Source organism: Cherax quadricarinatus, chromosome 51 (assembly GCF_038502225.1).
Source record: "Cherax quadricarinatus isolate ZL_2023a chromosome 51, ASM3850222v1, whole genome shotgun sequence".
Taxonomy (NCBI): Eukaryota; Metazoa; Arthropoda; class Malacostraca; order Decapoda; family Parastacidae; genus Cherax; species Cherax quadricarinatus.
In genome coordinates, this window is record NC_091342.1 from 25,378,265 (window position 1) to 25,393,097 (window position 14,833).

Consider the following 14,833-nt stretch of genomic DNA (forward strand, 5'->3'; position numbering starts at 1 on the left):
CACACACACACACATACACACACACACATACACACACACACACACACACACATAGTAGCGACCTGTCAAGATGCGGGACCTGGAGCTATGAATCGACCCCTGCAACCCCAGTTAGGTGAGTATACAGTATACACACAAAAAAGGCAAAGTGTCTATCGAAAAGTGCCTTATATGACACCTGGTAACTAACACAAATACACACAGGAGCTATGAATCGACCCCTGCAACCACAAATTGGCGAGTACACACACACACACACACACACACACACACACACACACAAAACAGTCGCAAACAGGTGATGTTAACAATGCAGAACAAGCCACATGGGGTGGAAATCTTTAGCTCAAGATCTTTCACACTCTTGTGCGTCGTCAGGAGCTATGCGATGTTGCATGACAGCAACAGGTAGTAGGGGAAATTCTCTGAGACAATGCAGAGTGAGTTTCATTTCGCTCTGCCTATTACTCACTTCTCCAGAGGGCTAAGTATGATAACCTTAAATATAAATGCACTGGAAAACACTGAACCCATACGGATCATACAATTCATGGGGAAATGGAAGCTAATTAGGTTTGATTCTAGGAAAGGGAGGGTTAGCTCCAATTTCTTCTGCCAAGAGCTCTTCACCGGCGCTACAGCACCCTCCGTGAAGGTTGGCAACCTCAGCAACAGACTGATTTGTACTGACGTATAGAGCTTGATAATAAGATACTTTGATGAATTAAACCATTAAAGGTGTCCCACTCATTCTTCACCTCCATATCTTTCCAGATATAAACATGCAAATAGTTCATTACCATTTTAACTTGTACATAATGGGCCCAGTCCTTGGGCCCATTATGTACCTCTATAATCTTTTGACTATCGCCCGCAGGATGGGTATAGGGGTGCATAATAATGATGCTAAAACTTAACTTATCGTTCCAGACCATGAAGCTGAGCTCTTCTCCAGGCTGAGGGACTACCACTTATACGACTTCTCCAAGGTTAATGAACTGACTACATCTTCATTTCTCTACTACACCTGCAACCTGACTGAAGAAGCCTACTATGTAGGCGAAAAATTTCAATAATAAAGATACCTAACTACTGCATATGTTTTTTAATCATCAATGACTAATTATAAACAAAACTGATCTGAGTGACAGACCACTAATAAATTATTTTGTTTGTTAAAGTATCTAAGATGAAGGTTGTGTTGACTTACTGAGGCCGAAATGAACAGTGATGATGTCGTAGATTGTGGCCAGCACCACCAGGGCACCGAACACACCCAGGATCGACCTGTGGGGGGAGAGGTCACATCAGATCCCATCAGGTCATTTAGCCAGAGAGGTATCACTAGGTCACTCAGCCAAGCTGAGGGGTCACACACGGCCAGTCAGTCACACTAGGTCACTAGGTCATACCAGACCACTCAGTCAAACGGAGAGGTCAAATCAGGCCACTCAGCTAAGCGGAGAGGTCACACAAAGCTACTCAGCCAATCGGAGAGGTCACACTCGCTCACTCAGCCCAGCAGACAGGTTACACCAGGCCACTCAGCCAAGCAGAAAGGTCACACCAGGTCACTCAGATAAAGTATAGCGCAGCGAACAAGAGGCAGCTAAAGGAGACCTTTGTTAACCAGACTTTTACCCTCAAGAAAGTGTAACAAGTACCTTGATAAAAACTCATACGGGCGAAACATCGTACTAACACAGGCCTCATGTAAGTGAACCATCATAATAATAAACGTCATAATATAATTCAATTTAATATTTATAAGACGGCGCTAAACCCTAATGCGCCAAACAGCGTAAACGCGGAGAATCTAGCCGCGGAAAATAAACTACATGATTCATATGTGTGTGCATATATATATATATATATATATATATATATATATATATATATATATATATATATATATATATATATATATATATATATATATATATGTATATATATATATATATATATATATATATATATATATATATATATATATATATATTATATATATATACACAAAACAACCACTCTGAAAGAATAAAGAAATTCCAAGCGCTTTCGTGACTACTCACATTATCAAGATAGTTCCTTGATAATGTGAGTAGTCACGAAAGCGCTTGGAATTTCTCTATTCTTTCAGAGTGGTTGTTTTGCATATTTTGAAATCACCTGTTTACTGTGATCTTATTGCATATATATATATATATATATATATATATATATATATATATATATATATATATATATATATATATATATATATAAATCTTTTTCCCCTTGCTCCATTTGTGAAGCTCTAGCCCAATTAAGGCTCTTGCTGTCCCCCTGTTTCCATAATGAATTAATTATATTTAACATAAAGAATAGACAAAGGATAATTACAATGATAAAACAGGAAAGTAGAGCCGAGAAGTAATGGGGGATAAGAAAACGGCTACTTGCCTGAAAATTGAAGAGGAAGGAATGTGTATCAGTGATTCTTAACATATTTTATGTTAAAGTGAAAAAAACGGAGAGAGAGAGAGAGAGAAAAGAGAGAGAAATGAGAGAAAAAAGAGAGAAGAGAAACAGGAGAGAAAAGTGTGTGAGAGAAATGAGACAAAAGAGAAAAGAGAGAGAGAGAGAGAGAGAGAGAGAGAGAGAGAGAGAGAGAGAGAGAGAGAGAGAGAGAGAGAGAGAGAGAGAGAGAGAGAGAGAGAGAGAGAATGTCAGAACACTTACAGCATAGCCTTGTCCTCTGGGATGAGGCTGTCTGGAGGATCATCGTCAGTAAAGCACCTGACATTCACAACTTGTATCCCGTGTTCCTGCATCGTCCCGTTCAAAGACTCCTGCAGTATAAAACATTACATCACTGTCTGCTCTTCGCCCAATCCTGCTAACCTGTAGCTCACTAGTGGAGCGTTTGATTCACAATCTAGAGGAATCTAGTTTGATTTCCGGGCGAATGGAGGCTAATGGGAAAAGTTCATTTTCACCTGATAACAGCATCATTACATTTAGGAAAATCACTAATGCTGGATAGGTCATTCATTAGTACTTTTATCTAACAGTACTTAGGTACTTTTCAGTAATGTGTGTGTCTTACATCCAAAAGCATTCTAATGAAAAATATAGTACACACCCAGGATCGACCTGTACTTGGTTTTGTTAGGTAGGATGACGGTTCTGAAACTCGAGGATCTCTTTGACCATAATGATCATTCAGTATTCTTGACAATAAAATATAAATACAACACAGATAAGGAAAAAAAATATTAAACTGACACAATAGGACGCTGCAAGACTGAATAAATTATTCACTAAAATAATGCTCTACCAAGGTAAAGTAACCAACATCAGTTAAAAATCCCATTAAATTCTAAATGTCAAATGACTCCACTGAAATGTTTCCAAGATCCTTACTGATAACTATGGTAATTATGAAAACCACAACGAAAGTGAGAAGACCTAAGCCATGCGCAAATAATTAAAATGCGCTCCACAGTCAGCTGCACGCCACACGCTACGCAGAGTGGATGGGAAATGGGGTGATAAGGAAGCCTGCAAATAGGTGGCTACGGGCGAGTTTAGTCTCAAAGTGGCGATTCCTATTGAAGGAAGAAGGCCAAACGTCCTAGTGAACGTTGTGTAACTTATTTCTCATCTGTAGGACCCACCAAGCCTGCAGTTTTCCAATGGCATAATCTATACAAATGACCCACGAAGTCATTATAAGTCTGGTATAGGGTAAATTCGTTATAGGAACCATCTGTCCGTTTATTCCCCAGGACACCAACATAGCCCAAGCACCAACAGAACTCTACATGAAGATAAGCTGACTACTCGTGGATCATTTGCATCACAGAATATACACGTCCTTACTGGGCCAGAGTAAACAGAGCTCAGTGGTAATCTGAACAGTGAACTGATGTACGGAGGGCAGCAGGCGAATTTTACGGCACCATTTGTGTATAGCTCCTTGGAATTCACAGTGCTAATATTTTTTAGCATTCAAGGTTGGGGATATGGTCGTCAGCTTTTATATTCTGTAAGCTAGTGATAACTGCTTTCACTCCTTTTACTTCTGGTTAACAACTGGCAATAGTTTCAGCGGTGGCTTCAATTTCTGGGTCTAAAGTGTCAATGGTGGGTGCAGGAGAGGTATTCGTTGCGTAATGTAGTCCTGAGACTGAAGGGTCAGTAGTGGGGTGGGCTTGGTTGTTTCAGGGATGAGTGCATCTGTCTCCATGAGCACGGGTGATTCTGGGAGAGATATGTACACCGGAAGGATGCTGGTTCATGATCCCGAGCATTCTGAAGAATCAACTTCAGGAAACTTCATTTCCGGGAGGCTGTTAAAGCGGTCAGCAACGAAGGCGGTGACAAAGTTACTAAGTCTGACACTCAAAGTGTTCCTCAGTAAGGAAGACAGTGTCAGCTTCGTGTGCGCATAAGTACCCTCATGAAGTGGGCGAATGTGAACACACTGGCCTGGATTTTGGAATACGACTTGTGTCCCTTGTGTGTGTTTGGGGAGAGGGGGGGGAGGTCCGCCTTACTATCCTTAACTAAGACCACAGTTTAGCTGGGCTGACAGGTGCACAGCGAGAGTTAGCTGGGCAATCCTGGGGTTAATTGTCAAAAGCATGTTCTCGATTTCCTCTTTTGTTTTTCATTATCTTGTTTCTTTCACGTCATCAAGTCGTTGTCTATTTATCGTCTTCGTCGAAAACTTCTTAGTCTTCAGCTTTTGCTTCGTCTTCTTAGTCTTCAGCTTTTGCTTCGTCTTCTTAGTCTTCAGCTTTTGCTTCGTCTTCTTCGTCATCTTCTTGTTCTTTGTCTAGGTCTTCGCCTTCTTCGCTGTCTTGTTCTTCTTCATTGTCTTCATCTTGTTCCACGTCTTCATCTTCCTTTACTTCTTCTTCCTCTTCATCATCTTCACACGGTGGTGTTTCCCTGAACCTTCGCTCACCCGCAGCCCTCCACACAGAGGCTCACAATAAACTGAGTGTACAAGCCATCGAGGAATTAAATCTTCAGTGAGTAGGAGCTAATATTTACGACAGAGTAATAATTGAGACATCGAAAAAGTCCATAAAAGTTAATAGAGAAGCAAGGAGGCTTTATGGAGGGACACATTTCCAGAGATTACATTTTTACAAAGAACTAAGAAAATGCTGCGAGAGATAATAATAATAATAGTATTATGATAATCAAGGGGAAGCGCTAAACTAACATGAGTCATAGATCGCCTGGGAAATGGGATGTGCCCTATTTTCAAGCACATAAGGCTCGCTTTTCTTCTCCACAGGAAGTCTTGGAAAATCACCCTGCGCCTTATATGCTAAAGATCAGGGTCAAGGATAGGCTTTGGGTTACGCTTTAGCAATTGTTTACTAACGTTACGTTACAACCGTGGTCACGTGGTCACTGTCCTAAGCTGTCTGGGAATTAGCGTGGGGTGTTAGTGAGCACCATGGCCTGCTGAAGTGTCTTGGAATCCCAGGTTAAAGTACTGAAGAAGGAGGTTCTACTTCTTCAGGAGGAAAATGGGAGGCTGAAGCTTCGCCAAGATGGACTTGGGAGTGAGTGTGAGATAATATAAGAACATAACATAAGAAAGGAGGAACACTGCAGGAGGCCTGTTGGCCCATACTAGGCAGGTCCTTTACAATTCATCCCACTAACAAAACATTTGCCCAACCCAATTTTCAATGCCACCCAAGAAATAAGCTCCGATGTGCAAGTCCCACTCAAATCCAACCCCTCCCACTCATGTACTTATCCAACCTAAATTTGAAACTACCCAAAGTCCTAGCCTCAATAACCCAACTAGGTAGACTGTTCCACTCATCAACTACCCTATTTCCAAACCAATACTTTCCTATGTTCTTTCTAAATCTAAACTTATCTAATTTAAATCCATTACTGCGGGTTCTCTCTTGGAGAGACACCCTCAAGACCTTATTAATATCCCCTTTATTAATATCTATCTTCCACTTATACACTTCGATCAGGTCTCCCCTCATTCTTCGTCTAACAAGTGAATGTAACTTAAGAGTCTTCAATCTTTCTTCATAAGGAAGATTTCTAATGCTATGTATTAATTTAGTCATCCTACGCTGAATGTTTTCTAACGAATTTATGTCCATTTTGTAATATGGAGACCAGAACTGAGCTGCATAATCTAGGTGAGGCCTTACTAATGATGTATAAAGCTGCAGTATGACCTCTGGACTTCTGTTGCTTACACTTCTTGATATAAATCCCAGTAATCTATTTGCCTTATTACGTACGCTTAGGCATTGCTGTCTTGGTTTAAGGTTGCTGCTCACCATAACCCCCAAGTCCTTTTCGCAATCTGTATGGCTAAGTTCTACATCATTTAACTTATAAGTACTAGGGTTATGGGCACTCCCAAGCTTCAGAACCTTGCATTTATCTACATTGAACTGCATCTGCCACTTTTCTGGCCAAGAATAGGGTTTAAATCCTCCTGAAGTTCCATAACATCTACGTTTGAATCAATTATCCTACCTATCTTTGTGTCATCGGCGAATTTGCTCATATCACTAGTAATTCCCTCATCAAGATCATTGATATATATTATAAACAACAACGGACCCAAGACTGATCCCTGTGGAACGCCACTTGTTACTGATCCCCACTCGGATTTAACCCCATTTATGGACACACTCTGCTTCCTGTCAGTGAGCCATGACTCGATCCACGAGAGCACTTTTCCCCCAATGCCATGAGCTGCCACTTTCTTTAACAGTCTATGGTGCGGAACTCTATCAAAAGCCTTACTAAAATCTAAGTAAATAATATCAAATTCTTTATCGTGGTCAACAGCCTCAAAAGCTTTACTGAAGAAAGTTAATAAATTAGTTAGACAAGACCGGCCTCTTGTGAATCCATGCTGAGTATCATTAATCAAGCTATGCTTATCGAGATGGCTTCTTATAATCTCAGCTATAATTGACTCTAGTATTTTGCCTACAATTGAGGTCAGGCTTATTGGGCGGTAATTTGACGGTAACGACTTGTCCCCTGTTTTAAAAATAGGAATTACATTAGCCATCTTCCACATATCAGACACTACACCTGTTTGAAGAGATAAATTAAAAATATTAGTTAATGGTTCACAGAGTTCCATTTTGCATTCCTTAAGAACCCTTGAAAAAACCTCATCAGGACCCGGCGACTTATTTTGCTTCAGTCTGTCTATCTGCTTCACAACCATTTCACTAGTGACTGTGATGTTACATAATTTATCTTCTTCTAGCCCACTATAAAAATTAATTACTGGAATATTGTTAGTGTCTTCCTTTGTAAAAACTGTGTAAAAACTGTAAAAACTGGTGGGAGCTGGTGAGGGAAAAAGGATACCAGCAGTGAGCTAAAGAGTTGCAGCTGTTTTTAAGTGGCAAGTGGTTCACACTTCAGGAAGAAGGAAGATAAGGAAAGTTAATAGAGAAGATGTGAAGGTAGGAAATCGATTCTTTGTTCTCCAGGACGAGTGTACTTCAGTAGTTAGTGAGGTTAAAGGTACCACTGACTCCCCTGCTAATCAAGGTAAGAATATTCTAATTGTAGGAGATTCTCAGGTAAGATATATGGGCCGTGCTTTTTATAACAGAGATAGGAAGGTCAAACAGAGGGTGTGCCTCCCGGAAGCTGGTGTTGGTGACATAGTAAGCAGGTTGGATAATAGTATGTTTAGGTAATGGGAACAAGCCCATTATCTGTCTTAGTGCTGGTGGAAATGACATTGGGAAGGGCAGGAGGCAGGAGCTGCTGGATAAGTACAGGTCAGCCATAGAAGTTGTCAGGTCCAAGGGAGGGATCCCAATCATATGTAGCATCTTGCCTAGAAGGGGAGTGGGCAATGAATGGATGTCTAGGGCAATTGGTATAAACTGCTGGTTAGACAGGTACTGCAAGGAACTTGCAATCCCATTCACTGACAACTGGGACAAATTCTATGGCAAGCATGATATGTATTCAACGGATGGGGTTCATCTCTCTGGAGCTGGAGTGGTTGCATTAGCCAATTCGATTGAAGGGGTCATTGATTACTTGTCTAGGAATTTAAACAGATAGATTACAGAGGTATGGGTGTTAGTGGGAAACAATCAGGCTGCAGTATTAAGTTTGAAAACATCAGATATTATCAGGATACCCAAGGGATATGTTTAAAAGACATACAAAATAAAGTTGCTAGTAAAGGCAAAGTAATTGCTCAGCACACAGAGAGATAGTAGAGGGCAACGAGTGACTAGCTCCCTTAAGGTTTACTATACAAATAGTAGGAATCTAAGAAATAAGATAGATGAGCTAAGATTACTTGCAAGTGCAGGTAATGTAGATATTATTGCTGTAACAGAGACCTAGTTCAACTTGATTGAGAAATGTCTTCTGAATGCAACATACAGGGTTATAAACTATTCCACACTGAGAGATCAATAGGAAAGGTGGTGGAGTGGCGATGTATGTCAGAGATAATTTAAATTGTCTTAGACAAGATGTAAGATTAGAAACATCGGACACAATCTGTTTGACTACAGTTTCTCGAAGGTTGTGAAAAATTTATTTTTGGTGCGATTTATAAGCCCCAAAAACCTTGATTGGGAGTTCAATAGGCTGCTATGGGACGAAATTCATAAGGTGTCTAGATATGAAAATGTTGTGTTAATGGGAGATTTTAACTTTAGACAAATTGATTGGAAAAATGTGACAGGAAATCTTGAGTCTAGTGACTTTCTTGATACGATTCAAGACTGTTTTTTTAAAACAGTTTGTGACAGAACCGACTAGAGGAAACAGTCTGCTTGACTTGGTTCTTGCCAACAAAGAATCACTAGTTAATAATCTTGAGGTTAGTGATGAGCTAGGGAAAAGCGATCACAAATCACTTAGTTTCAATATATCATGGAATTACCCAGATAACTGCAATCAAGTTCCTGCCCCAGATAACTGCAATCAAGTTCCTGCCCCAGATTTCCGCTTGGCCAACTTCATGGGTATGAGAAATTACCTGGGTGGGCTAAATTGGGACTACCTTACTATGTGTCAGGTAGGTAGAGTTGGTTGCCAATATGACATATTTCAGAAAATGGTGCTGGCTGCCCAGACGACTTTTGTTCCGAGTAGGGAAATCAGATCTAAAAAATGATTCCAAATGGATGAACAATAGATGAAAACATCTCATTGGCCAAAAGAGAGGCACATGTAGGCGTATCAAAAGAGGGGATGGGCAGTTAAGAAATCAATATATTCAATTAAAGATAGAAATAAAAAAAGGAATAAGAAAAGTAAAAAGGGATTATGAGGCTAAAGTCACAAGGGATTCGAAAACTAACCTAAAAGGGTTCTTTCAGGTATACAGAAGTAAGTTTAGGGACAAGATAGGCCGGCTTAAGAGTAACTCAGGTCAGATCACTGACAGTGATAAGGAAATGTGTGAACTTTTCAATACCTACTTCCTCTCAGTTTTTACTCAGCAAGATACTAGCGAAATTCCCGAAATAAGAGATAATGTTGAACAGGACGATAAACTATGCACGATTAGGGTAACTAGTGACATGGTCCTCAGACAAATATAGAAATTAAAACCTAACAAATCCCCAGGCCCTGATGAACTGTTTGCAAGGGTTTTAAAGGAATGTGAAGAGGAACTTAGTATACCTTTTGCTAATCTTTTCAATACATTACTACAAACTGGCATAGTGCCAGACAAGTGGAAAACTGCAAATGTTGGTAAATTTATGGAATCAATAATTGCCGAAGCAATTTGTAGCCATCTTGAAAGTCATAAATTGATTAATCTCAGCACGGTTTTACAAAGGGGCGTTCCTGTCTTACGAATCTACTAACTTTCTTCACTAAGGTATTTGAGGAGGTAGATAATGGTATTGAATGTGATATTGTGTATATGGAATTTAGTAAGGTTTTCGATAGAGTTCCACATCAGAGGCTGTTGAAAAAACTTAAGGCACACGGAATAGGAGAATTTTTTTCTTGGGTAGAGGCATGGTTAACAAATAGGCACTAGGGAGTTTGCATAAATGGGGAGAAATCAGAATGGGGGCACGTCACAAGCGGTGTTCCACAGGGGTCAGTGTTGGGCCTCTTGTTGTGCACAATTTGCATAAACGACATAGATGAGGGAATAAATAGCCACATAAGCAAATTTGCTGATGACACCAAAATAGGCCGTCCAATTCATTCTAATGAGGACATTAGAACACTCCAGGATGATTTGAATAGACTGATGCAGTGGTCGGAGAAGTGGCAGATGCAGTTTAATATAAACAAATGCAAAGTTCTAAATGTTGGACATGAAAATAACCATGCCATATATAAACTAAATAATGTAAATCTTAATATTACGGATTGCGAAAAAGGATTTAGGAGTTCTGGTTAGCAGTAATCTGAAACCATGACAAAACTGCATAAGTGTTCGCAATAAAGCTAACAGAGTCCTTGGCTTCATAGCAAGAAGTATAAATAATGGAAGCCCTCAGGTTGTTCAGCTATATACCTTTGGTTAGGGCTCATTTAAATTATACTGCACAGTTCTGGTCACCTTATTATAGAATGGATATAAATGCACCGGAAAACGTACAGACGAGGATGACAAAGTTGATCCCATGGATCAGAAATCTTCACTATGAGGATAGACTGAGGACCCTGAATCTACACTCTTGAAAGGCGCAGAATTAGGGGAATATGATTAAGGTGTATAAATGGAAAACAGGAATTAATAAACAGGATGTAAATAGCATACTAAAAATATCTAACAGACGACTGGCAACCATGGTTTTACATTGGAAAAATTCAGATTCAGGAAGGATATAGGAAAGCACTGGTTTGGTAATAGAGTTGTGGATGAGTGGATGAGTGGTCAGTGGTCAGTCGTCACGTGAGGTCACAGACCCTGAGCTGCTTTGGGGATTAGCGTGGACGGTTACAAAGCATGGCTTGCTTCTGCAGTGTTTTAAAAATTGAGGTTGGAGAGTTGAAGGAGGAGGTCTTGCTTCTCCAGGAGGAGATTAGGAGGCTGAAGGTCCACCTCAATGGGTCTGGGAGAGAGTGTGAGGTGGCTGGAGTTGTGGGGAATGAGGCTTCTAGCAGTGAGGTGCAGTCTGTCTCTCGCTGTGAGGAGGCTGTAGTTGGGGAGGTAGCAACGGCTACCAGCAGTGAGGTGCAGCCCAGCACCTGCTACAAGTGGCGAGTGGTTCACAGTAATGGGAGGCGCATCAGAGTAAGGAAAGTTAAGAGTGAAGATCTGAAGGTAGCAAATCGCTTCTCTGTTCTTCAGGATGAATGTACTTCAGTGGCCAGTGAAGGTAAGGGTACTACTGCCCCTGCTAATGGAGGTAAGAGCATTCTTGTGGTTGGTGACTCTCAGGTAAGATATATTGACCGTGCTTTTTGTAATAGGAATAAGAAGATGAGAGATAGAGTGTGCTTCCCTGGAGCTGGTGTTGGGGACATTGTCAACAGGCTGGATAATATCATGTCAGGTAATGGGAACAAGCCCATTATCTGTCTCAGTGCTGGTGGAAATGATATTGGGAAGGGTAGGAGAGAAGAGCTGCTAGATAAGTACAGGTCAGCTATAGATTTCATTAAGTCTAAGGGAGGGATCCCAATCATATGTAGCATCTTGCCTAGAAGGGGAGTAGGAAATGAATGGTTGTCTAGGGCAATTGGTGTAAATTGCTGGCTAGACAGGTACTGCAAGGAACTTGCAATCCCATTCATTGACAACTGGAACAACTTTTATGGCAAACATGATATGTATGCAAGGGATGGGGTACATCTCTCTGGGGCTGGGGTGGTAGCACTTGCAGACTCGATTGAGAAGGCCATTGGTGAAATGCCTATGATTTTAAACTGATGGAAGATAGAGGTATGGGTGTGTGTGGGAAACAAGCAGGTTGCAACACTAGGGTTGGAAACAGTAAATGTATAAAAGGCATTCAGCATGAAGTTATAAATAGAAACAATAGATCAGGTCAGCAAACAAAGGGGGACAGCAGAGGGCAGCAAGGGACTAGCTCCCTTAAGGTTTACTATACTAATAACAGGAGTGTAAGAAATAAGATAGATGAGCTAAGATTAATTACAAGTGCAGGAGACATAGATATTATTGCTATAACAGAGACCTGGCTCAATCTGAAAGATAGAGAGATGCCCTCTGAATGTCACATACAAGGCTATAAATTATTCCACACTGACAGGGTCAACAGGAAAGGTGGTGGAGTAGCGATGCATGTCAGAGACAATTTAAATTGTTGTGCTAGACAAGATATTAAATTATAAGCGTCAGCTACTGAATCTGTTTGGTTACAGCTTCTCGAGGGCCGAGAAAAACTAATTTTTGGTGTGATTTACAGGGCCCCAAATCTTGATAGGGAGTGCAGTAAACTTCTATGGGACGAAATTCGTAAGGCATCTACATACGAAAATGTTGTGCTAATGGGAGAATTCAACTATAGACAGATTGACTGGAGCAATTTGACAGGAAATTTAGAGTCAGGTGACTTTCTTGATATGATCCAGGATTGTTTTTTAAAACAGTTTGTGACAGAGCCAACTAGGGGAAATAACCTCCTTGACTTGGTTCTTGCCAGTAGGGAAACACTAATTAATAATCTTGAGGTTAATGATGAGCTTGGGGAAAGTGATCACAAATCACTCAGTTTTATTATATCATGGAATTCCCCTAATAATGGCAATCAAGTCTCTGTCCCTGACTTCCGCTTGGCTGATTTCATAGGACTGAAAAATTACTTAGGTGGGCTGAACTGGAATGACCTGACTAAGGGTCAGGTAGGTGGTGATGGATGCCGATATGACGCTTTCCAGGGCATAGTTCTAGCTGCTCAGTCAAATTATGTTCCAAATGGGGAAATCAGATCAAACAAAAATGATCCTAAATGGATGAACAATAGATTAAAATATCTAATTGGTCAAAAGAGAGGCATATATAGGCAAATCAAAAGAGGAGAGGGGCAATTAAGAAATCGATATATTCAGTTAAAGAGAGAAATAAAAAAAGGAATTAGAAAAGCAAAAAGAGATTATGAGGTTAAAGTTGCAAGAGATTCGATGACTAACCCAAAAGGATTCTTTCAGGTATACAGAAGTAAGATCAGGGACAAGACAGGCCCACTCAAAAGTTCCTCGGGTCAGCTCACTGACAGTGATAAGGAAATGTGTAGAAGTTTTAACACATACTTCCTCTCAGTTTTTACACAGGAGGATACCAGCGATATTCCAGAAATGATAAATTATGTGTAACAGGACGATAATAAACTGTGCACGATTAGGGTCACAAGTGACATGGTCCTTAGGCAAATAGATAAATTAAAACCTAACAAATCCCCAGGTCCTGATGAACTGTATGCAAGGGTTCTAAAGGAATGTAAAGAGGAGCTTAGCAAACCTTTGGCTAATCTTTTCAACATATCACTACAAACTGGCATGGTGCCAGATAAGTGGAAAATGGCAAATGTGATACCTATTTTCAAAGCAGGTGACAGGTCCTTAGCTTCGAACTATAAACAAATAAGCCTAACCTCCATAGTGGGAAAATTTATGGAATCAATAATTGCCGAGGCAGTTCGTAGCCACCTTGAAAAGCATAAATTAATCAACGAATCTCAGCATGGTTTTACAAAGGGGCGTTCCTGCCTTACGAATTTATTAACTTTTTTCACTAAGGTATTTGAGGAGGTAGATCATGGTAATGAATATGATATTGTGTATATGGACTTCAGTAAGGCTTTTGACAGGGTCCCACATCAGAGACTATTGAGGAAAATTAAAGCACATGGAATAGGAGGAGAAATTTTTTCCTGGATAGAGGCATGGTTGACAAATAGGCAGCAGAGAGTTTGCATAAACGGGGAGAAATCAGAGTGGGGAAGCGTCACGAGCGGTGTTCCACAGGGGTCAGTGTTGGACCCCCTGCTGTTCACAATATACATAAACGACATAGATGAGGGCATAAAGAGCGACATCAGCAAGTTTGCCGATGACACCAAAATAGGCCGTCGAATTCATTCTGACGAGGACATTAGAGCACTCCAGGAAGATTTGAATAGACTGATGCAGTGGTCGGAGAGGTGGCAGATGCAGTTTAATATAGACAAATGCAAAGTTCTAAATGTTGGACAGGACAATAACCATGCCACATATAAACTAAATAATGTAGATCTTAATATTACGGATTGCGAAAAAGATTTAGGAGTTCTGGTTAGCAGTAATCTGAAACCAAGACAACAGTGCATAAGTGTTCGCAATAAAGCTAACAGAATCCTTGGCTTCATATCAAGAAGCATAAATAATAGGAGTCCTCAGGTTGTTCTTCAACTCTATACATCCTTGGTTAGGCCTCATTTAGATTATGCTGCACAGTTTTGGTCACCGTATTACAGAATGGATATAAATGCTCTGGAAAATGTACAAAGGAGGATGACAAAGTTGATCCCATGTATCAGAAACCTTCCCTATGAGGATAGACTAAGGGCCCTGAATCTGCACTCTCTAGAAAGACGTAGAATTAGGGGGGATATGATTGAGGTGTATAAATGGAAGACAGGAATAAATAAAGGGGATGTAAATAGTGTGCTGAAAATATCTAGCCTAGACAGGACTCGCAGCAATGGTTTTAAGTTAGAAAAATTCAGATTCAGGAAGGATATAGGAAAGTACTGGTTTGGTAATAGAGTTGTGGATGAGTGGAACAAACTGGCCTAGAGGCCAGAACGTTGTGTAGCTTTAAGGATAGGTTGGATAAATACACGAGTGGGTGTGGGTGGGTGTGAGTTGGACCTGA

The 14,833-nt window shown here is 40.5% G+C and overlaps 1 protein-coding gene across 1 annotated transcript in view; it reads right to left on the reverse strand.

Annotated features, from left to right (window-relative positions):
- The window catches only part of LOC128694743 (nose resistant to fluoxetine protein 6), a gene marked incomplete in the record, with an annotated part of 85,087 nt that overhangs the window by 53,800 nt on the left and 16,454 nt on the right, over positions 1-14,833 (reverse strand). Inside the window, 2 exon segments of the mRNA XM_070095972.1 lie at positions 1,211-1,287; positions 2,719-2,828. Of these exon segments, the coding sequence (XP_069952073.1) occupies positions 1,211-1,287; positions 2,719-2,828 (187 nt within the window).